This window comes from Oncorhynchus kisutch, linkage group LG23 (genome assembly GCF_002021735.2).
Source record: "Oncorhynchus kisutch isolate 150728-3 linkage group LG23, Okis_V2, whole genome shotgun sequence".
Taxonomy (NCBI): Eukaryota; Metazoa; Chordata; class Actinopteri; order Salmoniformes; family Salmonidae; genus Oncorhynchus; species Oncorhynchus kisutch.
Window position 1 is genome coordinate 34,431,216 of NC_034196.2, and position 27,806 is coordinate 34,459,021.

The 27,806-nt window shown below is 42.0% G+C and overlaps 1 protein-coding gene across 2 annotated transcripts in view; it reads left to right on the forward strand.

The window, feature by feature from the left end:
* The first annotated feature begins 221 nt into the window (after positions 1 to 221).
* The window catches only part of setx (senataxin), a 57,109-nt gene continuing 29,524 nt past the window's right edge, over positions 222 to 27,806 (forward strand). For both annotated transcript variants that reach the window (XM_020458380.2, XM_020458381.2), the window contains exons 1-8: positions 222 to 399; positions 1,892 to 2,089; positions 17,893 to 18,103; positions 18,244 to 18,350; positions 18,554 to 18,773; positions 23,594 to 23,701; positions 25,841 to 26,021; positions 26,118 to 26,205. In XM_020458380.2, the coding sequence (XP_020313969.1) occupies positions 397 to 399; positions 1,892 to 2,089; positions 17,893 to 18,103; positions 18,244 to 18,350; positions 18,554 to 18,773; positions 23,594 to 23,701; positions 25,841 to 26,021; positions 26,118 to 26,205 (1,116 nt within the window). In that variant the 5' untranslated portion in view covers positions 222 to 396. The remainder of the gene's footprint in view (positions 400 to 1,891; positions 2,090 to 17,892; positions 18,104 to 18,243; positions 18,351 to 18,553; positions 18,774 to 23,593; positions 23,702 to 25,840; positions 26,022 to 26,117; positions 26,206 to 27,806) is intronic.

Consider the following 27,806-nt stretch of genomic DNA (forward strand, 5'->3'; position numbering starts at 1 on the left):
GGTGGTGTTTTTTTTTTTTTAGATGGGGCTAATATGTGGTTGGGTAATTTTCCTTATCCTTTTCCTAATTTTGTGTCTAAGATTATAATGTAGGTATGCCGTGAAAGGCCTCACACACCAGTACAGTAGGTGGCGGTGTATGCACCTAAATGTTGGATGCGATCCGCCAACCAAATCCCAAAGAAGAAGTAGTAAGTAAATCAGCAGGGGACAAGCGGAGTGAGAACATCACTGGTTTGGCTCAGAGGAGGTTTTGTTCTAGAATGACCGCGTGTGTTTGCAGTGTAAACAGCACGTTAGGGAGAAATGTCATTGAATGTTCGTTATATTGGGAATCTATATATCTACCAAGATTAAATAAATTAGTGCACCGTTTGGATTAAGCACTTGTTCAACATGGTGAGTTCTGGTTAAACAAGACGCGACTTTGTAGCCAGCTAACGACTTTCCAGACCGCGGCAGGGTTCGACTCATGCCACCAGGTTTACATCCTTGCTTTCACCAGACAACTTTGTCGACACAACTGGAAGCTAGACAACAAACGTCTCTAAAATCGCCAACAAATTGAATGTCGTGACATTTGCTGACAAGGAAAACAAGTAGCTAGCTAACTATTAAAGTTGGCGTCATATCTAGCTAGTTAAGTTAGTTACATTTAAAATGTTCCTATTTGTTGTGCATCTAGCTGAAGCTAACGGTGCGTTAGCCAGGTAACTAGCTACAATTTGCGCTGCTAGTTGCTAACTACCTAACCAGCCACTTGACGAATCACTTGATGATTTACAGATTTAAAACAACATTTAGACAGTCACGCACACCAACATATGGAATATTAGCGATATTGGAGCTCTTTTGTTGGTGAAATGGGGCCTGCCACTGCTAGGCCAACTAGATAATATTGCCAATGTCACTGTAAACGGTGTTGGTAGTACAGTAGACGGCCTAGTAATGTTATTACTAAATGCTCGTAGTAACGGTAACTTGGTTACAACTTTCGCATGTGTCAACATCCAATTTTTCTCAAGCTTTTTCTCCTAGTTGTATTAGATTTCAAGTTGGCATATTCACTGTAACAGCAGTTACGTTACGGTACCAAAAGCTACCTTAAAATAAAAAGGCATACTTCCTGTAATTTAGCTAGCTATATCAAGCCCTGTTTACTGTAAATTTACAGTAATTAGGTCTTGTTCTAGCTAGCTAAAATACAGGAAGTAGGCCTTATTATTTGACGGTAGTTTTTGGGACCGTAACTGCTGTTAAAGTGAATATTTGTACTTGACACCTCCAAGTGTTTAGAATTTTGGGCCAAGTAACCGAAAGGTTGCAAGATTGAATCCCTGAGCTAACAAGGTAAAAATCTTTCGATCTGCCCCGGATCAAGGCAGTTAAACCACTGTTCCTAGGCCTTCATTGTAAAATAAGACTTTGTTCTTAACTGGCTTGCCTAGTTAAATAAAAAATAGTCTCAAACTGTGGTTTCAAACCATGGTGTTTGAGACAAAGTAAGCTTTCGGCCCAGGGGCAGACCTTGAAGTGCCTGTCTTCTGCCAGTTTTCTCACCTCCCGGCCAGAGTTTCACACCCAACTCAATGGGATTGTTTATGTTGGATAAGGCTTCCTGGGGTACTTGTTTCTTGAATGGGAACTTGTGACCTTGCTGTACTATCCACTTAACTATTGTGACTGCTCAGCCAAATCCAGGTGTCATAAACATTTACCAGTTTGTAGCACCAAATACATTTCTACAGATTTGATTTAGGCGGCCAATGCTGCTCATTGATAAAGTGGATGTGTGTCAGCAGAACCAACAAGTTCATTGTCCTCAAAGGAGGACATTCTTGCATGTTGGATGTCAAAAGGTCTAGCAACACTCTCATCTTTTCCCTTGTAGATGAGCATGTGCCGTTGGTGCACGTCATTGGGTGACGATGTTGCAAAACTGCTCCAGAGGTACTGTGCTGTGTCTTGGTTAGCAGAGGATGAGGAGGCAGTCAACGAGAAGGCGGCACTCAACGATGACCTCGATAAGTGCCTGGAGTGTGTGGTAGCGTACCATCGGGCGAAGGAGGAGTTACCTGGACTGCACCGGGTAAGGATGAACCAAACTGGTTGCGCAACTGAAAGTTTTGTGTTATACTGCGTGACTTCAAAGTAATTTGTGGTTTAGTACGGTACTCTGCATCACTACTTCATTGCTCCAGACCAGCGCAAGGGGGAGTTAGAGCACGGATTATGATTTTGGGTCCCAAGGTGATACTTTGTCGAACTGACATTGAATTGGCGACATAAACCAAATAGAAACTGAAAGTCGTGCGTGTCTTCAAAATTGAATTTCAATTTCTGAATGAGGATGAAGGTGATTGAATTTAGAACAATACTGTAAGAATTGCTAATCCTCTGTCCTGCAGCTCGCACCCAGATAAATACACATTTTTTTCAAATAAAATTATATTAGTCACATCTGCCAAATATGGCAGGTGTAGACCTTATAGTTAAATGCTTACGTACGATCCCCTAACCAACAGTGTGGTTTAAAAAAATATGGATGAAAATGAGAGAAGTAATTAGAGCAGCAGTAAAAAAAAAATATGTTTGCACACATACATACAGGGGGGTGCCAGTTAGTTGAGGTAGTATGTACATGTAGGTAGAGTTATTAAAGTGACTATGCATAGATGGCAACAGAGATTGGCAGTGGTGAAGGGAGGGGGTGGCAATGCAAATACTCTGGGTTGCCATTTGACAAGATGTTCAGGAGTCTTATGGCTTGAGGGTAGAAGCTGTTTAGAAGCCTCTTGGACCTAGACTTGGTGCACTGGTACCGCTTGCCGTGTGGTAGCAGAGAGAAGTCTATGACTAGGGTGGCTGTAGTCTTTGACCATTTTTAGGACCTTCCTCTGACACCGCCTGAAAAAGAGGTCCTGGAGGAGAGGAAGCTTGGCCCCGGTGATGTACTGGGTAGTTCACACTACCCTCGTAGTGCCGTGTGGTCGGAGGCTGAGCAGTTGCCATACCAGGCAGTGATGCAACCAGTCAACCAGCAACCAGCTCTCAATGGTGCAGCTGGAGAAACTTTTGCGGATCTGAGGAACCATGTCAGATCTTTTCAGTCTCCTGAGGGGGAATAGGATTTGTCGTGTCTGCTTCACAACTGTCATGGTGTGCTTGGACCATGTTAGTTTGTTGGTGATGTGGACACCAAGGAACTTGAAGCTCTCAACCTGATCCACTGCAGCCCTGTCAATGATAATGGGGGCATGCTCAGTCCTGAGGGGCCCCTGTGTTGAGGATCAGCGTGACGGATGTGTTGTTACCTACCCTTACCACCTGGGGGCGGCCCGTCAGGAAGTCCAGGATCCAGTTGCAGAGGGAGGTGTTTAGTCCCACGGTCCTTAGCTTATTGATGTGCTTTGAGGACACTATGGTGTTGAACGCTAAGCTGTAGTCAATGAATCGCATTCTCACATTGGTTTTCCTTTTGTCCAGGTGGGAAAGGGCAGTGTGGAGTGCAATAGACTTCATCATCTGTGGATTTGTTGGGGCAGTATGCAAATTGGAGTGGGTCTAGGGTTTCTGGGATAATGGTGTTGTGAGCCATGACCAGCCTTTCAAAGCACTTCATGGCCACAGACATGAGTGCTACGGGTCGGTAGTCATTTGGTGTTCTTGGGCACATGGACTATGGTGGTCTGCTTAAAACATGTTGGTATTGCAGACTCGGACAGGGTGAGGTTGAAGAATGTCAGTGAAGACACTTGCTAGTTGGTCAGTACACGTCCTAGTAATCCGTCTGGTCCTTCGGCCTTGTGAATGACCTGTCTAAAGGTCTTGCTCACATCGGCTGCGGAGAGCGTGATCACACAGTCTCCCGGTACAGTTGGTGCTCTCATGCATGTTTCAGTGTTATTTGCCTCAAGTGAGCATAGAAGTAGTTTCAAATCAAATTTTATTTTTCACATACACATGGTTAGCAGATGTTAATGCGAGGGTAGCGAAATGCTTGTGCTTCTAGTTCTGACAATGCAGTAATAACCAACAAGTAATCTAACGAACAATTCCAAAACTACTGTCTTATACACACAAGTGTAAGGGGATAAAGAGCGGTGGTAGGCTCGTGTCACTGGGCAGCTCTCGGCTGTGCTTCCCTTCTGTCTGTAATGGTTTGCAGGCCCTGCCACATCCGACGAGCGTCAGAGCCGGTGTCGTATGACTCGATCTTAGTCCTGTATTGATGCTTTGGCTGTTTGATGGCTCTTCGGAGGGCACAGCAGGATTTCTTATAAGCTTCCGTGTTAGAGTCCCGCTCCTTGAAAGCGGCAGCTCTAGTCTTTAGCTCAGTGCGGATGCTGCCTGTAATCCATGGCTTCTGGTTGGGGTATGTACTAGAGGTCGACCGATTTGGATTTTTCAATACCGATTATTGGAGGATCAAAAAAATAACGGATACCGATTAATCAGCAGATTTTTATATATATTTGTATTAATGACAATTACAACATTGAATGAACACTTATTTGAACTTAATATAATACATCAATAAAATCAATTTGATCTCAAATATGTAATAAAACATGTTCAATTTGGTTTAAATAATGTGAAAACAGTAAACAGTGAAGAGCTGCTGGCAAACGTAGGAAAGTGCTGTTTGAGTGAATGCTTACGAGCCTGCTGCTGCCTACCACTGCTCAGTCAGACTGCTCTATCAAATCATAGACTTAATTATAATATAATTAACACACAGAAATACAAGCCTTAGTTTCCGAATTTGACCATATTAATAACCTATTATTTTGAGAAAACAACTTTTCTTTCAGTGAAATACGGAACCGTTACGTATTTTATCGAATGGGTGGCATCCCTAAATCTAAATATTGCTGTTACATTGCACAACCTTCAATGTCATGTCATAATTATGTAAAATCTGGGCAAATAAGTTTTAAACGAGCCAGGCGGCCCAAACTGTTGCATATACCCCGACTCTGCGTGCAATGAACGCAAGAGAAGTGACACAATTTCCCTAGTTAATATTGCCTGCTAACATTAATTAATTTTTACTAAATATGCAGGTTTTAAAACATATACTTCTGTGTATTGATTTTAAGAAAGGCATTGATGTTTATGGTTAGGTACATTCGTGCAATGTTTGCTTTTGTTAACTGATACCCCGTTTGGCGAAGTAGGCTGTCATTCGATGATAAATTAACAGGCACAGCATTGAATATATGCAACGCAGGACAAGCTAGTTAACTACACATGGTTGATTTTACTAGGTTATGTGAAGATTGATTGTTTTTTATAAGATAAGTTTAATGCTAGCTAGCAACTTACCGTGGCACCTTACTGTACTCATGTAACAGGTGGTCAGCCTGCCACGCAGTGCTCGTGGAATGCAATGTAAACGGCCAAACTGTTACAGACCTATATCCATCCTGCCCTGCCTATCTAAGGTCTTCGAAAGCCAAGTCAACAAACAGGTCACTGACCATCTCGAATCCCAACGTACCTTCTCCGCTGTGCAATCTGGTTTCCGAGCCGGTCACGGGTGCACCTCAGCCACGCTCAAGGTACTAAACGATATCATAACCGCCATCGATAAAAGACAGTACTGTGCAGCCGTCTTCATCGACCTTGCCAAGGCTTTCGACTCTGTCAATCACCATATTCTTATCGGCAGACTCAGTAGCCTCGGTTTTTCTGATGACTGCCTTGCCTGGTTCACCAACTACTTTGCAGATAGTGTTCAGTGTGTCAAATCGGAGGGCATGCTGTCCGGTCCTCTGGCTGTCTCTATGGGGGTGCCACATGGTTAAATTCTCGGGCTGACTCTTTTCTCTGTATATATCAATGTTGTTGCTCTTGCTGCGGGCGATTCCCTGATCCACCTCTACACAGACGACACCATTCTGTATACATCCGGCCCGTCCTTGGACACTGTGCTATCTAACCTCCAAACGAGCTTTAATGCCATACAACACTCCTTCCGTGGCCTCCAACTGCTCTTAAAGGCTAGTAAAACCAAATGCATGCTTTTCAACCGTTCGCTGCCTGCACCCGCACGCCCGACTCGCATCACCACCCTGGATGGTTCTGACCTAGAATATGTGGACATCTATAAGTACCTAGGTGTCTGGCTAGACTAAACTCTCCTTCCAGACTCATATCAAACATCTCCAATCCAAAATCAAATCTAGAGTCTGCTTTCTATTCCGCAACAAAGCCTCCTTAACTCACGCCGCCAAACTTACCCTAGTAAAACTGACTATCCTACCGATCCTCGACTTCGGCGATGTCATCTACAAAATACCTTCCAATACTCTACTCAGCAAACTGGATGCAGTTTATCACAGTGCCATCCGTTTTGTTACTAATGCACCTTATACCACCCACCACTGCGACCTGTATGCTCTAGTCGGCTGGCCCTCGCTACATATTCGTCGCCAGACCCACTGGCTCCAGGTCATCTACAAGTCCATGCTAGATAAAGCTCCGCCTTACCTCACTACTTCACTGGTCACGATGGCAACACCCACCCGTAGCATGCGCTCCAGCAGGTGTATCTCACTGATCATCCCTAAAGCCAACACCTCATTTGGCCGCCTTTCTTTCCAGTTCTCTACTGCCTGTGACTGGAACGAATTGCAAAAATCGCTGAAGTTGGATACTTTTCTCTCCCTCACCAACTTCAAACATCTGCTATCCGAGCAGCTAACCGATTGCTGCAGCTGTACATAGTCTATCGGTAAATAGCCCACCCAATTTTACCTACCTCATCCCCATACTGTTTATATTTATTTACTTTTCTGCTCTTTTGCACACCAGTATCTCTACCTGCACATGACCATCTGATCATTTATCACTCCAGTGTTAATCTGCTAAATTGTAATTATTCTCCTACCTCATGCCTTTTGTACACAATGTATATAGACTCCTTTTTTCTTTTTTCTACTGTGTTATTGACTTGTTAATTGTTTACTCCATGTGTGACTCTGTTGTCTGTTCACACTGCTATGCTTTATCTTGGCCAGGTCGCAGTTGCAAATGAGAACTTGTTCTCAACCTGGTTAAATAAAGGTTCAATAAATAAATAATCGGCTTCCAAAAATGCTAATTAATTGGTCAATTGGTTTGATTAATTGACCAATTAATTGATTAATTGGTCAACCTCTAGTACAGTTGAAGTTGGACGTTTACATACACTTAGGTTGGAGTCATTAGAACTTGTTTTTCAACCACTCCACAAATTTCTTGTTAACAAACGATAGTTTTTGCAAGTCTGTTAGGACATCTACTTTGCATGACACAAGTAATTTTTCAAAAAATTGTTTACAGACCTTTTTTTTAACTTAATATTCATTGTATGACAATTCCAGAGGGTCAGAATTTTACCTCCACTAAGTTGACTGTGCCTTTAAACAACTTGGATAATTCCAGAAAATGACATGGCTTTAGAAGCTTCTGATAGGCAAATTGACCTAATTTGAGTCAATTGGAGGTGTACCTATGGATGTATTTCAAGGCCTACCTACAAACTCAGTGCCTCTTTGCTTGACATCATTGGAAAATCAAAAGAAATCAGCTAAGACCTCAGAATAACAATTGTAGACCTCCACAAGTCTGGTTCATCCTTGGGAGCAATTTCCAAACGCCTGAAGGTACCAAGTTCATCTGTACAAACAATAGGACGCAAGTATTAACACCATGGGACCATACAGCAGTCATACCGCTCAGGAAGGAAACGCATTGTTTCCTAGAGATGAACGTACTTTGGTGCGGAAAGTGCAAATCAATCCCAGAACAACAGCAAAGGACCTTGTGAAGATGCTGGTGGAAACGGGTACAAAAGTATCTATATCCACAGTAAAACGAGTCCTTTATCGACATAACCTGAAATGCCGCTCAGCAAGGAAGAAGCCACTGCTCCAAAACTGCCATAAAAATGCCAGACTACGGTTTGCAACTGCACATGGGGACAAAGATCGGACTTTTTGGAGAAATGTCCTCTGGTCTGATGAAAAAAAGAATAGAACTGTTTGGCCATAATGACCATTGTTATGTTTAGAGGAAAAAGGGGGAGGCAGGCAAGCCGAAGAACACCATCTTAACCATGAAGCACAGGGGTGGCAGCCTCATGCTGTGGGGATGCTTTGCTGCTGGAGGGACTGCTGCACTTCACAAAATGGATGGCATCATGAGGAGGCAAAATTATGTGGATACATTGAAGCAACATCTCAAGACATCAGTCAGGAAGTTAAAGCTTGGTCGCAAATGGGTCTTCCAAATGGACAATGAACCCAAGCATACTTTCAAAGTTGTGGCAAAATGGCTTAAGGACAACAAAGTCGAGGTATTGGAGTGGCCATCACAAAGCACTGACCTCAAACTTATAGAAAATTTGTGGGCAGAACTGAAAAAGCTTGTGCGAGCGAGGAGGCCTATAAATCAAAATTCACCCAACTTATTGTGGGAAGGCTACCCAAAATGTTTGACCGAACTTAAACAATTTAAAGGCAATGCTACCAAATACTAATTGAGTGTATGTAAACTTTTGACCCGATGGGAATGTGATGAAAGAAATAAAAGCTGAAATAAATCATTCTCTATTCTGACATTTTCACAATCTTAAAATAAAGTGGTGATCCTAACTGACCTACGGCAGGGAATTTTGACTCGGATTAAATGTCAGGAAACTGAGTTTAAAATATATTTGGCTAAGGTGTATGTAAACTTTAGACTTCTGTACGTACTGTCACTATGACGACAATGTCATCGATGCACTTATTGATGAAGCCAATGACAGATTTAGTGTACTCCTCAATGCCATTGGGGGAATCCCGGGAAAATATTCCAGTCTGTGCTAGCAAAACAGTCCTGTCGTTTAGCATCTGATTCATCTCACCACTTTTTATCTAGTCACTGTTGCTTCCTGCTTTCATTTTTGCTTGTAAGCGGGAATCAGGAGGATGGAATTATGGTCAGATTTGCCAAATGGAGGGCAAGGGAGAGCTTTGTATGCATCTGTGTGTGGAGTAAAGGTGGTCCAGAGTTCTTTTCCCCCTGGTTGCACATTTTAACTTGTTGATAGAAATGAGGTAAAAAATATTTAAGTTTCCCTGCTAGAGGGCACCGTTTTTATGGTTGGAAAAATAACGTTCCCAAAGTAAACGGCCTATTTCTCAGGACCAGATGCTAGAATATGCATATAATTGACACATTAGGATAGTAAACACTCAAGTTTCCAAAACGGTCAAAAGTTTGTCTGAGTTAAACAGAACTGATATTGCAGGCTAAAACCTGAGGAAAATCCAATCAGGAAGTGCCCCTGTTTTTGTAACCTCTGTTCTTAATCATCCCTATTGCCCATTTAAAAGGGATATCAAGCATAGTATGCTTCCATAGGTTTCTGACACTACACCCAGTGGTTCCAAGCTTCTAATCTGAATTTCACATTCATATACCTGCCTCAATGCGTTTAGGTCAGAGGATTTCTTCATATGAGTGAGATTCAGCAGCTTTGACATGTGAGCACTAATCACAAGATCTTTCCTTCCAAATCTGCTCTTGAGCAGAGCGATTGCATCACAGTTACTGTCTGTTAGCATCAGTCCTGCTACTGCCTTTGCAGCTGGTCAAGTGAGATGTTTTCAGATAGGTAAACTTCTTTATTACACAGTGAATCATTGTTGTGAATAGCAGTCTCATACTGGCTCCAACTGCCACATACTGGCATCTCCATAGAATTTCTCAATCAACTTTGGTATCCTTACTGATTGTCTCTGTGATCTGTTTGAGTTAGCGTCACTCACCCGTGCTGGTAGTGGATTGCGGTCCTGTGTTTTTCTTTATCACTCGTTGTGCACGGTTCTTCAGCTTAACACGCTCTTTGTAATCCTCCGTGCATGCAATCCCCGCCTCCAATCTGCCCAATGGCATTAACTGTTCAATTCCACGATCAAGTTCAAACAAGCTGTCCTCCTTAGCTGACAGCAATTCCAACAATGTATCCAAGTGATCGGTATCTGAATTTTGCTGGGTTATTTCCACATCAAACTGATCCAAAATCCGTGTTGTGGCACCTCGAATGGTACCCCGCTTTCGTCTCATTCTTTCTGCTTCATGCCGATGCTCCTCCTCCAGCCATTTCAGCCGCTTCATCCCTACGATCTGCGTTGCAGCTCATACTTTTCCCGGGCTTCGGCACCAAAATATAGAACTACAAAGTAATGACTTGGGACGTCGGTTTTGAAATGCAAGCTTCTTTTAGTAATACTACTCGTTCACGTCACTTAACAACTTTAGATTCGACAAAACAAAGTTGCCTGCGAGAGTCAGGATAATCACTTGTTCATAACTGCAGAGTTCTCTCTCTACTTCTGGTCGCAAGGCATTCTGGAACTTGCAGTCAAAAGCGTAATCCAATACATATTTTGTTGTATGTAGTTCTCGCAATCTCCAACACAAATTCTAAATACAGTTACATATGTAAATAACTATAAAGAAAATATCTTTAGATACAGCTCAATGAATTAACTGTAAACATTAACTCTGTAACCCATTCAAGTTACAAAACTGTATTCAAAGTGCCCACTATTATATTCTAACAATAGAATTAGAATAGTCATTCTATTTCCAACAGTGTTGCTCTAATTCACAAGTTAAATCGCAATTGCAACATTTGGTTAACTTCTTGATGTACCCATCCCATTAGCGGGATCATTTGTCAACATCCGCTAAATTGCAGAGCGCCGAATTCGAAATAACTAAAAAATATTAAATTTTCATGAAATCACAAGTGCAAAATAACAAAACACAGCGTAGCTTGTTGTTATTCCACCTGGCATGTCAGATTTCAAAAAGGCTTTTCGGGCGAAAGCATACCAAGCGTTTATGTAAGGACATCTCTCTCAGCAGACAAAACATTAAACAGCTAACAGCCAAGTAGATTGGTCAGAAAAGCAATAAAATGAATCACTTACCTTTGATCTTCGGATGTTTGCACTCACGAGACTCCCAGTTACACAAACGTTCCATAAAGATTTTTATATCCCAAAAACCTCCATTTGGTTGGTGCGTTTTGTTCAAAAATCTCCACAGGCTCGAGCGGTCACGACCGGGCAGACAAATTCCAAATAGTATCCGTAAAGTTCATAGAAACACGTCAAAGTTTTTTTATAATCAATCCTCAGGTTGTTTTTACAATAAATAATCAATAATATTTAAACCGGACTGTAGCTTCTTCAATAGGAGCGAGAAAATGTCTGCTCCAGCCTGTTGCACATGGAAAACGCTGCTGGCACCCAGCCATCCAATGACGCTATGATCTTTCCCGCTCCTTTTTCAAAATAGAAGCCTGAAATTATGTCTAAAGACTGTTCACAACATGTGGAAGCCATAGGAAAAGGAATCTGGTTGATATCCCTTTAAATAGAGCGAAGGCAGGCAATGGAACAGAGAGCTTTCAGGAAAAACAGCACGTCCAGGTTGGATTTTCCTCAGGTTTTCGCCTGCAATATCAGTTGTTATACTCAGACAATATTTTGACAGTTTTGGAAACTTTAGAGTTTTCTATCCTAATCTTACAATTATATGCATATTCTAGGCCTGAGAAATGGGCAGTTTCATTTGGGTACGTTTTTAATCCAAACATCAAAATACTGCACCCTACACAACAGGTTTTAAGAACCATTTTCTTTATATTTACAGATCGCCAGGGGCACCCAACACTCAGACATATTTTACAAACAAAGCATTTGTGCTTAGTGAGTCCTCCAGATCAGAGGCAGTAGATGACCAGGGATGTTCTCTTGATAAGTGCGTGAACTGGACCATTTCTGTCCCGCAAAGCATTCAAAATGTAACGAGTACTTTTACGTGTCAGTGAAAATGGCGTAAGAAGTACAGCATTTTCTGTAGGAATGTAGTGAAGTAAAAGTTGTCAAATAAAAAAATTAAGTTCAGATACCAAAAAAAAATACTTCAGCAGTACTTCGATGTATTTTTACACTGCTCAATTGAGAATAATAAATAAATAATCTATGGTTTACCTAGGTGGCGCTATTTTTTTTTAAATGGAAAAACTTTCCCGTTTTAAACAAGACATTTTGTCACAAAGATGCTCAACTATGCATATAATTGACATCTTTGGAAAGAAAACACTGACGTTTCCAAAACTGCAAAGATATTGTCTGTGAGTGCCACAGAAGTGATGTTACAGGTGAAACCCAGATAAAAATCCAACCAGGAAGTGCCGCATTTTTTGAAACCACCTCATGCCAATGACTCCTTATATGGCTACGAATGAGCTTACGTTTTCCACGTATTCCCCAAGGTGTTTACAGCATTGACGGCTTTTTAGGCATTTCCATTGAATGGCTGTAAGGGACCATATATAGCAAGTGGTCACATGTGTCTCCCGCAGAAAATCTTGCGTAAAATACTGAGGTAGCCATTTTTCCAATCGCTTTTTCCAATGAGAAAACAATTGCCTCGACGGATATATTATCGAATATATGTTAAAAACACCTTGAGGATGGATCCTAAACAACGTTTGCCGTGTTTCTGTCAATATTATGTAGCTAATTTTGAAAAAAAGTTTGCCGTTGTAGTAGCATTTTCCGGTCGATTTCTCAGCCAAGGATGATGTAGAAACGGGAGCTATTTCGCCCACAAAAATAATCTTTTTGGAAAAAAGGAACATTTGCTATCTAACTGGGAGTCTCCTGAGTGAAAGCATCTGAAGTTCTTCAAAGGTAAATGATTTAATTTGGTTGCTTTTCTTATTTTTGTGAAAATGTTGCCTGCTGCCAGCAGAGCCTAGCATTATGCCATGATAAACTTACACAAATGCTTGTCTTGCGTTGGCTGTAACGCATATTTTGAAAATCTGAGATGACCGTGTTAACAAAAGGCTAAGCTTGTGTTTGAATATATTATTCATTTCATTTGCGATTTTCATGCATAGGAAATGTTTCTAGTGGTATTTATGTCCGCTGCGTTATGCTAATGCTTTTGAGGCTATGATTACGCTCCCGGATACGGGATTGCTAGTCTCAAAAGGTTAAAACCTCTTACCCCCCTACTTTTTTCAATTTCCGCCTGAAGCCATACCCAAATCTAACAGCCTGTAGCTCAGGCACATCAACCAAGGATATGCATATTCTTGGTACCATTTGAAAGAAAACACTGAAGTTTGTGTAAATGTGAATTGAATATTGAAGAATATAACACAATAGATATGGTTTTTCATTGGATTTTCTTTTTTGTATCATCTTTAAAATGAACAAGATAAAACAAACATTCAGATAGGATGATGGGGACAATTTCAGTGAAAAATTATAAGAGGGCAACTGTACTTGTGTAAAGTTTCAGAATGACAACTTCCAAAATGAGTGTGTTACATGACATTTATCATGAAGTCACCCAGGTGTCCCACACAAGTAGCCCAAATGTACCCAAGTGGCCAAATTGGTGAAGGTATACGTTTTGAAACGAATAACAATGTACAAAATACTAAAAATTGTATTCTATCACCCCCCCCCCCCCCCCCCCCCAAAAAAAAATATCAAAATTTACATAACATGGGGAACTATTTACACACTTTAAATATTTGGAAGGCCCTCAGTCCTCAATCAAATGTATTTAAATAGCCCTTTGTACATCAGCTAATATCTCAAAGTGCTGTACAGAAACCCAGCCTAGAACCCCAAACAGCAAGCAATGCAGGTGTAGAAGCACGGTGGCTTGGAAAAACTCCCTAGAAAGGCTAAAACCCAGGAAGAAACCTAGAGGAACCAGGCTGAGGGATGGCCAGTCATAATCTCCACAGAGAACAGAACATGGCTGAGATTTTCAAACATTCATAGATGACCAGTAGGGTCATAATAATAATAATAATCACAGTAGTTGTAGAGGATGCAACAGGACGGCACCTCAATAGTAAATATGAACAGTTTAGGGTTCCATAGCCGCAGGCAGAACAGTTGAAACTGGAACAGCAGCAAGGCCAGGTGGACTGGGGACAGCAAGGAGTCATCATGCCAGGTAGTCCTGACGCATGGTCCTAGGGCTCAGGTCCTCCTCCGAGAGAATTAGAGAGCATACTTAAATTCACAGGACTCCGGATAAGACAGAAGAAGTACTCCAGATAAAACAAACTGACCCTAACACCCTGACACAAACTACTGCAGCATAAATACTGGAGGCTGAGATGGGAGGGGTCAGGAGACACTGTGGCCCCATCCGATGAGACCCCCGGACAGGGCCAAACAGGCAGGATGTAACCCCACCCACTTTGCCAAAGCTCTACACAATATTGTGCTGCTGATGCCAGGTGCCATAGCGGTCTCTTTCTGCTGTAAAGCATGTGGCGCAGTTGATGGAGGACTTAATTTAGCAAAGAACACAGTGACGCCTCCATGCTGTGCCCTTTTGGCACTGAGGCACATCCATGCCTGCAGAAATAAATTTGGGCAGATGAACACCACTTGTGGCAGGAGCTGGATGAACCAGCTTCAGTGGGGTATGGACACCTTGGCCCTGGGGGCTGCCATTCGGAGTCAGTGTCACTGTGAAAGAAAATGTTAAGTTAGAATAGTTTCACATATGAGCCCTGTATCAACAGGTATAATACACATGTGTTCCCAACACTTAAACAACACAATGTAACTCCAAGTCAATCACACTTCTGTGAAATCAAACTGTCCACTTAGGAAGCAACACTGACAATACATTTCACATGCTGTTGTGCAAATGGAATAGACAACAAGTGAAAATTATAGGTAATTAGCGAGGTGATGACCACTTCTCAGTTCCTATGCTTCCTGGCTGATGTTTTGGTCACTTGAATGCTGGCGGTGCTTTCACTCTAGTGGTAGCATGAGACTGAGTCTACAACCCACACAAGTGGCTCAGGTAGTGCAGCTCATCCAGGATGGCACATCAATGCGAGCTGTGGCAAGAAGGTTTGCTGTGTCTGTCAGCGTAGTGTCCAGAGCATGGAGGCGCTACCAGGAGACAGGCCAGTACATCAGGAGACATGGAGGCCGTAGGAGGGCAACAACCCAGCAGCAGGACCGCTACCTTCGCCTTTGTGCAAGGAGGAGCAGGAAGAGCACTGCCAGAGCCCTGCAAAATTATCTCCAGCAGGCCACAAATGTGCATGTCTGCTCAAACGGTCAGAAACAGACTCCATGAGGGTGGTATGAGGGCCCGACGTCCACAGGTGGGGGTTGTGCTTACAGCCCAACACCGTGCAGGACTTTTGGCATTTCCCAGAGAACACCAAGATTGACAAATTCGCCACTGGCGCCCTGTGCTCTTCACAGATGAAACATTGAGCACATGTGACAGACGGGAGTCTGGAGACGCCGTGGAGAACGTTCTGCCTGCAACATCCTCCAGCATGACCGGTTTGGTGGTGGGTCAGTCAGTGGGGCGGCATTTTTTTTGGGGGGGGCCGCACAGCCCTCAATGTGCTCGCCAGAGGTAGCCTGACTGCCATTAGGTACCGAGATGAGATCCTCAGACCCCTTGTGAGACCATATGCTGATGCGGTTGGCCCTGGGTTCCTCCTAATGCAAGACAATGCTAGACCTCATGTGTGACCTCTTGTTTTAAGGACATTACATCAAAGTTGGATCAGCCTGTAGTGTGGTTTTTCAGTTTAATTTTGAGTGTGACTCCAAATCCAGACCTCCATGGGTTGATACATTTGATTTCCATTGATCATTTTTGTGTGATTTTGTTGTCAGCACATTCAACTATGTAAAGAAAAAAGTATTTAATAAGAATATTTCATTCATTCAGATCTAGGATGTGTTATTTTAGTGTTCCCTTTATTTTTTTGAGCAGTGTATTATGACAGATCAGCTAGATCTACTGTCTTTATTATATTACAACGGACCAGCTGTATCTACTTTCTCCATTTCACTTTGGCCATTATTGTGGGCATGCACTCCCCTCAACAGCCTCAAATAGGCTATTTCATGTGGGTTGGGGTAGGGCGGCAGACACGCATCTCACATTTCATGACTACATGTTTATATATTGCTTCTAAAAAAATTCTAAAATCACATTTTATATTATTAATTTCAAACAAGGGCATTAGCATGAGAAGAACTTACCAGTCCAAAACGATGTCCTCTCCTGTTCAAAAAATATTCCTCCACTTGGGAATCGCAAAATGAATCGTCCTACAACAATCTCTCACTTTCCCAATCAATTTATTCTAAAATTGTGTGAACATCTGTATATTTAGATTTAGCTTTCCCTGACGTAGTCGCCATAATGATCGAGATATAAATAGCTGAATATGCGAAACAACGCTGTGCGTAATATGTGTTGCTCCTTCCGGTATGAAACTTCAATAGCTAATTACTCTCTTTACGCCGGAGCTTACTACATGGGTTGGTCTTGCAACACATAAACATGACCTATTGCCGTTTACCTCAGCTCATTGGCTATCTACCCAGATAGATTTCAAGACGATCAGTTGTCATTGGGTTAAAATACAGTCAATCAACGAAACCGAGGGCAAATCATTGGTGCACAATGATGTCATTACTTGTTGTCTTCAAATCGGCTTCTTTCAGTCAATACATCCCGCGAAATGAATCATCAGGTTTGATTGGGAGTCCCATTTGGACATTTCTCTCCCTCTAAAAACATAAGTATTTTGCCCTTTATTCAAATTACAATCGCTCACTTTTTTTGAAAAAGGAAGTCATCTCAAATATATTTTATTTTCATATATAATCAAGTTGATGGCACAGTCATATAGCCCCGGCACCTACATAAAGCTTATGCTCTTAGTACTGTAGCCTACTCCCGATCGTCACATTGTACAGCGCCATACTTTCGGGTTCCATCCTAACAGAAACCCAGAGGGTTTCGTTTTTCTTGGAATAGAAACGACAATGTTCATCAAATTAAGCAAAATGTGGTAATCAATCCCATATGCTATGTTCTTACAAAAAGGTTTTAAATTCTCTAGTAATGCCAATTTTTAAAGACTATCAAATGGTTCTCAAAGATTCCATCTGGTGGTAAAAATGTCTGACAATTAAATCATGTGCCATAGAATTCTGCAGCAGCCCGCACAACTTTTAAAGGAGGAACTGTTAAGAGAATTAAGTTCTCATGTTAATTAACCAATTCAATTAAACTACTGTCTGCTATATCAGGATTTGTAGGATATTGTAGACTGACAGAGGCCAGTCTACAATAGTCATGAATGTTTATTTATGAGAGCTCTGCCTATCATTTCCTGTACATTGGTCTATATACCTCACATTTTGTCAAATGTCCCTCCTCCTCTGAGACAATGACAATATAGTTCACAAGTCTTCTCCTACTCATACATTGTCTGCCACCTGTTATACAATCTACTACAAGCCCAAGGTCTCTCCCCTCCCTGGGTGGGGAGAGAATGTCCTCTAAGTAACACAGTAGTACAGCTTGTCTGTCAATAGCTCCTCTTATCATTTGTTTCACTCTTGCACCCTGCTTACGTACTAAAAAGGAATAAAAAGTCCTAGTTCTAATTCTGACTAGATTTATGATTCTAATGAATTTCATACAATCGTACAGTGACAGGGTAGAATTCTGTTAGTTATAGTTCTACGTTAAATGTATACATAATTGAGTCATTTTTCATAACAGGAACCTCTATGGTTTGTGGTAGATTAATCCACAAAGATGAGCATTAAAATAAGACCACAATATGGAGAGGCAGGTGTGATCACAAAAGGCACTTACTTGAAATACTCTAGTCAGTGTCCACATACTTTCACTACGTTTTTATCTACTCCTTTCCTCAACACAACCCCTTTCCTCTCTTGCTCTTTCTCCCCCTCTCACTCACTTATCCCCCCCCCAAAAAAACTCTCTCCCACACAGAGGCTATGGGAGTTGGAGACGTCCAGGCTCCTGGACTTGTTTTCACATGCAGCAAAAGACGCACAGCCGGCAAAGGACCTCAGCTATGTAGAAGAGGACGGCCGGGAAATCGGAGTGTCAAACATCAGCCCCGCAGTGTACGAGGACCGTCTTGGGGTTCCCCTGTCAGAGGTCCTCAAATACCCCTACCTGCTGGCATCCCCTCAATTGAGTGAGTACTCTTTCATTTCAATTTAGGTGATGAATTCCCTATAAATGCCCCCAAACCAAATGTAGGAATGAAACATGCTTGATTAAGTCTTGGACTGTGTTCTTAATAGGAATACATTTATCAGATGTTCTCTTTTCCAGGTGAAATGTGTGTTGAGGCAATTTGTAAGATGGAGGAATATAACTCCTTCCGGGTGTGTTCTAAAGATCCAGGGATCTACCTCCTCCTCGTCCACCCCAACGAGATGGTAATAACTTGCTGAATTGTTACAAAAAACAAATGTGGACTTTTATGGTTCGATGGTAATAAACCAAATGTATATATTTTTTGTTTTATCTAACACGTCTTTATATTTGCTAAAGAGCTTAAGGCTCTCATCTGTCTGACATGGTCACAAAAGCTTCTCGAAGTCTCTACGGTCATAACTTCTGCTGTTATTTTTTCGTTCAGGTTAGGCGGTGGGCAATTGGTGCTGCAAGGTCTTTAGGTAAGGTGGACCGAGACGACTTTTATGACCTTCAGGACATCTTCACCTGCATGTTCTACATTGTCGAGCTGAGAATCCCCCAGAACTTCCCAGACATGGATACGTCCTATGATCCGACGACTAAGATGACATTGCTGCAACCGCATCTTTACGATTCCAAAAATGCAAAAAACTACTGGTTGGGTATGTTTCTTTGCCCTGTGTTCACATTTTGGGGTCTTCCAGACCTTTCTCCAAGAGTATGTTTTTTGTGAAACAATTGATAAATGCTCGACGTTAAGTTAACCATTTCTAAAGTGCAAACAACTACTAAACCCGAACAAAATATATTAACGCAAAAGATTTTACTATTACAGTTCATATAAGGACTCAATCAATTGAAATAAATAAATTAGGCCTTAATCTCTAACTCCCCGTCCGGGAGCGTAATCATCGACTGACACTAATTAGCATAACGCAACGGACATAAATATTCCTATTCATGAAAATCACAAGTGAAATATATTGAGACACCGCTTAGATTAAGATTTTCTAAATATGCTTTACAGCCAAAGCTAGACAAGCATTTGTGTAAGTTTATCGATAGCCTAGCATAGCATTTTGTCCAGCTAGCAGCAGGGAACTTGGTCACGGAAATCAGCAATCAAATTAAATCGTTTAACTTTGCGCTTCGGATGTTTTCACTCACGAGACTCCCAGTTAGATAGCCAATGTTCCTTTTTTTCCAAAAATATTATTTTTGTAGGCGAAATAGCTCTGTTTGTTCTTCACGTTTGGCTGAGAAATCGCCCGGAAATTAGTCACAAACGCAGAAAAATATTCCAAATTAGCTCCATAATATCGACAGGAACATGGCAAACGTTTATAATCAATCCTCAAGGTGTTTTTCAAATATCTATTCGATAATATATCCATAGGGACAATTGGTTTATCAGTAGGACCGATTGGAATAATGGCTACCTCTGTATTTTACGTGAGACTCACTCTGAGAGCCATCAGGGGACCACTTGCGCAATGTAGCCGCTTACGCGTATTCTTCAACATAAATGCGTAAAACTACGTCACAATGCTCTAGACACCTTGGGGAATACGGAGAAAAAGTAATCTGGTTGATAGCCCATTCACTGCTCAATTGGAACGCAGAGCTTTCAAAAGATGAGTCACTTCCGGATTGTATTTTTCTCAGGCTTTCACCTGCAATATCAGTTCTGTTATACTCACAGACAATATTTTTACAGTTTTGGAAACTTTATAGAGTTTTCTATCCTAAGCTGTCAATTATATGCATATTCTAGCATCTTGTCCTGGCAAAATATCCTGTTTACTAAGGGAACGTTATTTTTCCAAAAATGAAAATACTGCCCCCTAGTCACAAGGTTAACATATGAATTTCACATGACTGGGAATACAGATATCCATCTGTTGGTCTTTGTGTATCAGAATCATTCAGTATCTGGTGTGACCACCATTTGCCTCAAGCAGTGCGACACAACTCCTTCAAATAGTGTGGATTAGGCTGTTGATTATGCGCAGTGGAATGTAGTCCACTCCTCTTCAATGGCTGTGCAAAGTTGATGGATATTGGAGGCAACTGGAACACGTCATACACGTTGATCCAGAACATCCCAAACGTGCTCGATAGGTGACATGTCTGGTGAGTATGCAGGCGATGGAAGAATTGGGACATTTTCAGCTGTTAGGAATTGTCTACAGATCCTTGTGACATGGGGCTGTGCATTATCATGCTGAAACATGAGGTGATGGCGGCGGATGAATGGCACGACAATGGGCCTCAGGATCGCATCACGCTATCTCTGTGCAGTCAAATTGCCTGTGCAGTTAAAATGCATTTGTGTTTGTTGTCTGTAGCTTATGCCTGCCCATACCATAACCCCACTGCAACCATAAGGCACTCTGCTTACAACGTTGACATCAGCATACCGCTCACTCACATGATGCCTTTGACGCTGTCTGCCACCTGCCCGGTAGAATTTAAACTTCCCTGGGACGGTTTCTGACAGTTTGTGCAGAAATTCTTTGGTTGTGCAAACCCACAGTTTAATCATCTGTCCGGGCGGCTGGTTTCAGACAATCCCGCAGGTGAAGAAGTCAGATGTGGACTTCCTGGGCTGGCACGGTTACATTTGGTCTGCGGCTGTGAGATTGGTTGGACCTACTGCCAAAGTCTCTAAAACTAAAGAGGTGGCTTACAACCTCATCAAAAAAAGAAACAACTTTTCAGGACCTTGTCTTTTAAAGATAATTTGTAGAAATCAAAATAACTTCACAGATCTTCATTGTAAAGGGTTTAAACACTGTTTCCCATGCTTGTTCATTGAACCATAAACAATTAATGAACATGCACCTGTGGAACGGTCGTTAACTTTTTATGGCTGCAGGGGCAGTATTGAGTAGCTTGGATGAAAAGGTGCCCATTGTAAATGGCCAGCTCCTCAGTCTGTTGCTAATATATGCATATTATTATTAGTAGTATTGGATAGAAAACACTAAAGTTTCCAAAATTGTCAAAATATTGTCTGTGTATAACCGAACTGATATTGCAGGCGAAACCCAGAGGAAAATCAAACCAGATGTCAAGTCTTCAGACGTAGTTTCAGGCTTTTATTTTGAAAAATGAGCCAGAACGATAACATCGCGTCAAGTGGTCACATGAGTTTTGCTCACGCAACAGAATTTGGACAGCTATTGTTTTTCCCTCTCCTGTGAAAGACATTTGCGGTTGATATATTATCGATTATATATTTTAAAAACAACCTGCGGATTGATTATAAAAAACTTTCGACATGTTTCTGTGGACATCATGTAAACTATTTGGAATTTATCTGCGTTCTCGTGACCGCTTTTTCCTGTGGATTTCTGAACAACGCGACAAACAAACGGAGGTATTTTGGATATAAAAATCATCTTTATGGAACAAACGGAACATTTGTTGTGTAACTGGGAGTCTCGTGAGTGAAAACATCCAAAGATCATCAAAGGTAAACGATTCATTTGATTACTTTTCTGATTTTTGTGACCGAGCTAAGTATACTTAATGTTTTATCGTGCGATCGCTAAACTTACACAAACGCTTAGATTGCTTTCGCTGTAAAGCATAATTTCAAAATATGAGACGACAGGTGGATTAACAAAAGGCTAATCTGTGTTTTCCTATATTGCACTTGTGATTTCATGAATATAAATATTTATATATTTATTGTATGTAGCGCTATGCTATTCAGCGGTTGTAGATGACACTTTTCCGGATTGCAGCCATAAAAAGTTAAGACACGAACAGCTTACAGACGGTAGGCAATTAAGGTCACAGTTATGAAAACTTAGGACACTAAAGAGGCCTTTCTACTGACTCAAAACACACACAAAAAGATGCCCAGGGTCCCTGCTCATCTGCGTGAACGTGCCTTGGGCATGCTGCAAGGAGGGATGAGGAATGCAGATGTGGCCAGGGCAATAAATTGCAATGTCCGTACAGTGAGATGTCTAAGACAGCACTACAGGGAGGCAGGACGGACAGCTGATCGTCCTCGGAGTGGCAGACCATGTGTAACAACAGATCGGTACATCTGAACATCACACCTCCGTTACAGGTGCAGGATGGAAACAACTGCCCGAGTTAGACCAGGAACACACAATCCTTCCATCAGTGCTCAGACTCTCCTCAATAGGCTGAGAGAGGTGGACTGAGGGCTTGTAGGCCTGTTATAAGGCAGGTCCTCAACAGACATCACCGGCAACAACGTTTCCTATGGGAACAAACCCACCGTTGCTGGGCAAGACAGGACTGGCAAAAAGTGCTCTTAACCGACGAGTCACGGTTTTGTCTCACCAGGGGTGATGGTCGGATTCACGTTTATCGTCAAAGGAATGAGCGTTACACTGAGGTCTTTACTCTGGAGCGGGATCAATTTTGAAGTGGAGGGTCTGTCTTGGTGTGGGGCAGTGTGTTGCAGCATCACCGGACTGAGCTTGTCATTTCAGGCAATCTCAACGCTGTGCGTTACAGGGAAGATATCCTCCTCCCTCATGTGGTACCCTTCCTGCAGGCTCCTCCTGACATGACCCTCCAGCATGACAATGCCGCCAGCCATACTGCTCGTTCTGTGTGTGATTTCCTGCAAGACAGGAATGTCAGTGTTCTGCCATGGCCAGCGAAGACCCTGCATTTCAATCCCATTCAGCACGTCTGGGACCTGTTGGATCGGATGGCTAGCCCCCCACCCCCCAGGATTGTCCGGGAACTTGCAGGTGCCTTGGTGGGAGAGTGGGGTAACCTCTCACAGCAAGAACTGGCACATCTGGTTGCAGTCCATGAGGCGGAGATGTACGGCAGTACTTAATGCAGCTGGTGGCCACACCAGGTACTCACTGTTACTTTTGTTCAGGGACACATTATTCCATTTCTTGTTCAGTTTGTCTATTTAATCTTATGTTCATACAAATATTTCCACGTTAAGTTTGCTGAAAATTATCACAGTTGACAGTGAGAGGATGTTTCAATTTTAGTGTTAGGTAGTGAAATAAAAATTACGTTATCTGGCAACAGCTCGGGTGGACATTCCTGCAGTCAGCATGACAATTGCATGCTCCCTCAACTTGAGGTATCTGTGTCATTGGGTTGTGACGGCTACGTTGTAGTGTCCTTTTATTGTTCCTAGCACAAAGTGCAACTGTGTAATGATCATGCTTTTAATATGCCACACCTGTCAGGTGGATGGATTATCTTGGGAAAGGAGAAATGCTCACTAACAGGGATGTCAAGTTTGTGTACAACATTTGAGAAATAAGCTTTCTGTGCGTAAGGAAAATTTTAGGTGAGTTTAATTTCAGCTCATGAAATGTGGGACCAACATTTTACATGCGTTTTGTTCAGTATAGATTTGATTGAGCAACAGGGTAAACAGTACAGAATGTGAATAGAGAACTTGTTAATGAGCAATGGCGTCAATATTAAGCATCAGTTTATGCCCTCTCCCCACCCCCAGGTATCTGTATGCTTCTGACACAGCTGGATGCCCAAGCTATGGACTCCCTGTTCCTGGGGCCAGACAAACAGGCCAACATACTGCTCTGTATCCTTAATGCCTTGAAGGGTAAAGGAATAGCTACTTTATATCTTATCGTAAAATGTTTTTCTATTTCCATTGTGCCAAATTATCATAATGCTGGTCAGTAGAGCTGTTTTGCTGTCTTCAGTTTCATCTTTGCGAGTAGTAAATGTAACCTTTAATTTAACCAGGAAAATACCTTAATGGTTAGAAACCTATTTTGCAATAGGGACCTGGCAAGCGGTCAGTAGGGAGAAGTCTGCATGTACATACACTGCTCAAAAAAATAAAGGGAACACTTGAACAACACAATGTAACTCTACGTCAATCACACTTCTGTGAAATCAAACTGTCCACTTAGGAAGCAACACTGATTGACAATAAATTTCACATGCTGTTGTGCAAATGGAATAGACAACAAATGGAAATTATAGGCAATTAGCAAGACACCCAATAAAGGAGTGGTTCTGCAGGTGGGGACCACAGACCACTTCTAAGTTCCTATGCTTCCTGGCTGATGTTTTGGTCACTTTTGAATGCTGGCGGTGCTTTCACTCTAGTGGTAGCATGAGACGGAGTCTACAACCCACAAAAGTGGCTCAGGTAGTGCAGCTCATCCAGGATGGGACATCAATGCGAGCTGTGGCAAGAAGGTTTGCTGTGTCTGTCAGCGTAGTGTCCAGAGCATGGAGGCGCTACCAGGAGACAGGCCAGTACATCAGGAGACGTGGAGGAGGCCGTAGGAGGCCAACAACCCAGCAGCAGGACCGCTATCTCTGCTTTTGTGCAAGGAGGAGCACTGCCAGAGCCCTGCAAAATGACTTCCAGCAGGCCACAAATGTGCATATGTCTGCTCAAACGGTCAGAAACAGACTCCATGAGGGTGGTATGAGGGCCCGACGTCCACAGGTGGAGGTTGTGCTTACAGCCCAACACCGTGCAGGACGTTTGACATTTGCCAGAGAACACCAAGATTGGCAAATCCGCCACTGGCGCCCTGTGCTCTTCACAGATGAAAGCAGGTTCACACTGAGCACATGTAACAGACGTGACCGTCTGGAGACGCCGTGGAGAACGTTCTGCTGCCTGCAACATCAGCGTGACTGGTTTGGCGGTGGGTCAGTCATGGTGTGGGGTGGCATTTCTTTGGGGGGGCCGCACAGTTCTCCATGTGCTCGCCAAAGGTAGCCTGACTGCCATTAGCTACCGAGATGAGATCCTCAGACCCCTTGTGAGACCATATGCTGGTGCGGTTGGCCCTGGGTTCCTCCTAATGCAAGACAATGCTAGACCTCATGTGGCTGGAGTGTCAGCAGTTCCTGCAAGAGGAAGGCATTGGTGCTATGGACTAGCCAGCCCGTTCCCCAGACCTGAATCCAATTGAGCACATCTGGGACATCATGTCCCGCTCCATCCACCAACGCCACGTTGCACCACACTGTCCAGGAGTTGGTGGATGCTTTAGTCCAGGTCTGGGAGGAGATCCCTCAGGAGACCATCCGCCACCTCATCAGGAGCATGTCCAGGCATTGTAGGGAGGTCATACAGGCACGTGGAGGCCACACACACACTACTGAGCCTAATTTTGACTTGTTTTAAGGACATTACATCAAAGTTGGATCAGCCTGTAGTGTGATTTTCCACTTTAAATTTGATTTCCATTGATAATTTTTGTGTGATTTTGTTGTCAGCACATTCAACTATGTAAAAACAGTATTTAATAAGAATATTTCATTCACTCAGATCTAGGATGTGTTATTTTAGTGTTCCCTTTATTTTTTTTGAGCAGTGTGTAATACATTCAAAATAATTGCAATGGTCAATTTGAAGAAAATGTATCAGGGTTTTAAACACTGACAGCGATGTCTTCTCCAGTTTTTTAGTCTTTAGTAGTTTGTTCCAACACCAGAGAATGTTATAGGATATATATATATATATATATATATATATATATATATATATTATTTTTTTTGTTCTCGCACATTTCAGCCCTAGGAACTGGGAAAGAGCTGAGCACTGAGCATAGGCTGTGGGATTGTGATGTTAGTTGGGAGCAAAGATATGTAGTGAGTAGCCCAGCACTGCCTTGTACTCAAGTATGTACCCGTGCTTAACCATAGTCCAACACAGATAAAAATGAACCTTCCTAAATGACTAGTAATATGTTAACGTTTATTTCCCCAGATGAAGAACCATCCAACGAGATGGATCCCTTTTGGCCAGTCTTGCAATGTTTTATGGTGATCTTGGATTGTTTGGGCTCCAGGTTTTGGGGTCAGATTGAGCCATCCCAAGCCTTCCAGGCCATCACACAAAGCCCTAGCTACTCTGGAGAGCTCGAAAGCATCAGACAACAAACCATGATGTACGTGTCACTCTTTATCTTGCCTTGAATTCTTTCATATTGTTATTTCTTCCAAGTTAAGAATATGGTTGATACTATTCTTCTTTTGCTCCGTAGATCACGGGTTAAAACAGAAACTACATATGATGATGACATGGTGACCTGCAGTCAGATGGTATATGACAGTAACACCAAAGTGAGCAAGGTAATAACAACCATCTGTTGCATTTGTATATTATTATTTGTACCTAATTCCTCTTTGTACATCTGTGGTTAGTGTTGTGCACTTGAAGCTTTCCCAGAACATGACCTTTAGAGTAAAACGCACGATGCGGAACAACAAACCGCTTTAACAAGCTCTTCTCAAGCTCTTCTCCCTCATCTTTCTTGCAGAAGGATTCAAAGCTTGTTTCATGTGCTACCAGTCAAGAGCGTCAACTAGTCAGGGACAGTGTTGAGGTTATTTATTGCGAGCTGTCTTAACAAGTCCAATACAGCAAATGAAAGAGACATCTTGTTAATCTACCCATAGTGTCCGATTTAAAAAAATATATATAAAAAAAAATGTTTTACAGCGAGAACACAACATATATTTGTTAGATCACCACCAAATCCCCAAAAACACAGCCATTTTCCACAGGCACAGATAGTCACAAAAGCAGAATTAGAGATAAAATGAATCACTAACCTTTGATAATCTTCATCAGATGACACTCATATGACATCATGTTACACAATACATTAATGTTTTGTTCGAATAATATGCATATTTATGTCCACAAATCTCGGTTTACATTGGCGCCATGTTCAGAAATGCCTCCAAAATATCCGGAGTAATTACAGAGAGCTACATCAGATAACAGAAATACTCATCAAACTTTAACGAAAGATGCATGTTTTACATATAATTAAAGATACACTGGTTCTTAATGCAACTGCTGTGTCAGATTTTTAAAAAAAACTTTACGGAAAAAGCATACCATGCAATAATCTGAGACGGCGCTCAGACGTAAATATATTTCTCCGCCATATTGGAGTCAACAGAAATACGAAATTACATCATAAATATTCCCTTACCTTTGATGATCTTTCATCAGAAATGCAGTGCAAGGAATCCTAGTTCCGCAATAAATCGTTTTGTTCCATAATGTCTATTACTAGAGTCCAATTAGCTACTTTTGCTAGCACGTTTAGTTCACATGTCCAAAAGCTGGCGCTGGTCCAGGCGAACTCAGATAAACTTCTTGAAGTTTATATTCCAGGTCGAATAAACTGGTCAAACTAAGTAGAGAATCAATCTTCAGGATGTTATCATATATCCAATAACGTTCCAACCGGAGCATTCGTTTTTGTCTACAGAGTAATGGAACGCAAGGCGATATAATGACTACTATGCGTAACCAGGATGTAGGAAGTGCGAACAGATCCATATCTTATTTGGATGGGAATAGGCGATGAGTTGAAAATCAACCAGCCCCAGAATTTCGACTTCCTGTTTGGAAGTTTGCCTGCCCTTTGAGTTCTGTTATACTAACAGACATAATTCAGACAGTTCAGACAAACTTCAGAGTGTTTTCTATCCAATAGTAGTAATAATAATAATATGCATATATTAGCATCTGGGACAGAGTAGGAGGCAGTGAGTTAAACATGTGGGGTACATCTCTGTGCAGTGGCCTTTAGTTTGATGGAGCCATTCCAGGTGTGACACATGGTTTTATTACATGTCATATTACAAAATGCATTGAGTTGAAGGTATGTTAACTTCCTATGCATTTCTCTAATCTTATGTAATACCATGATATG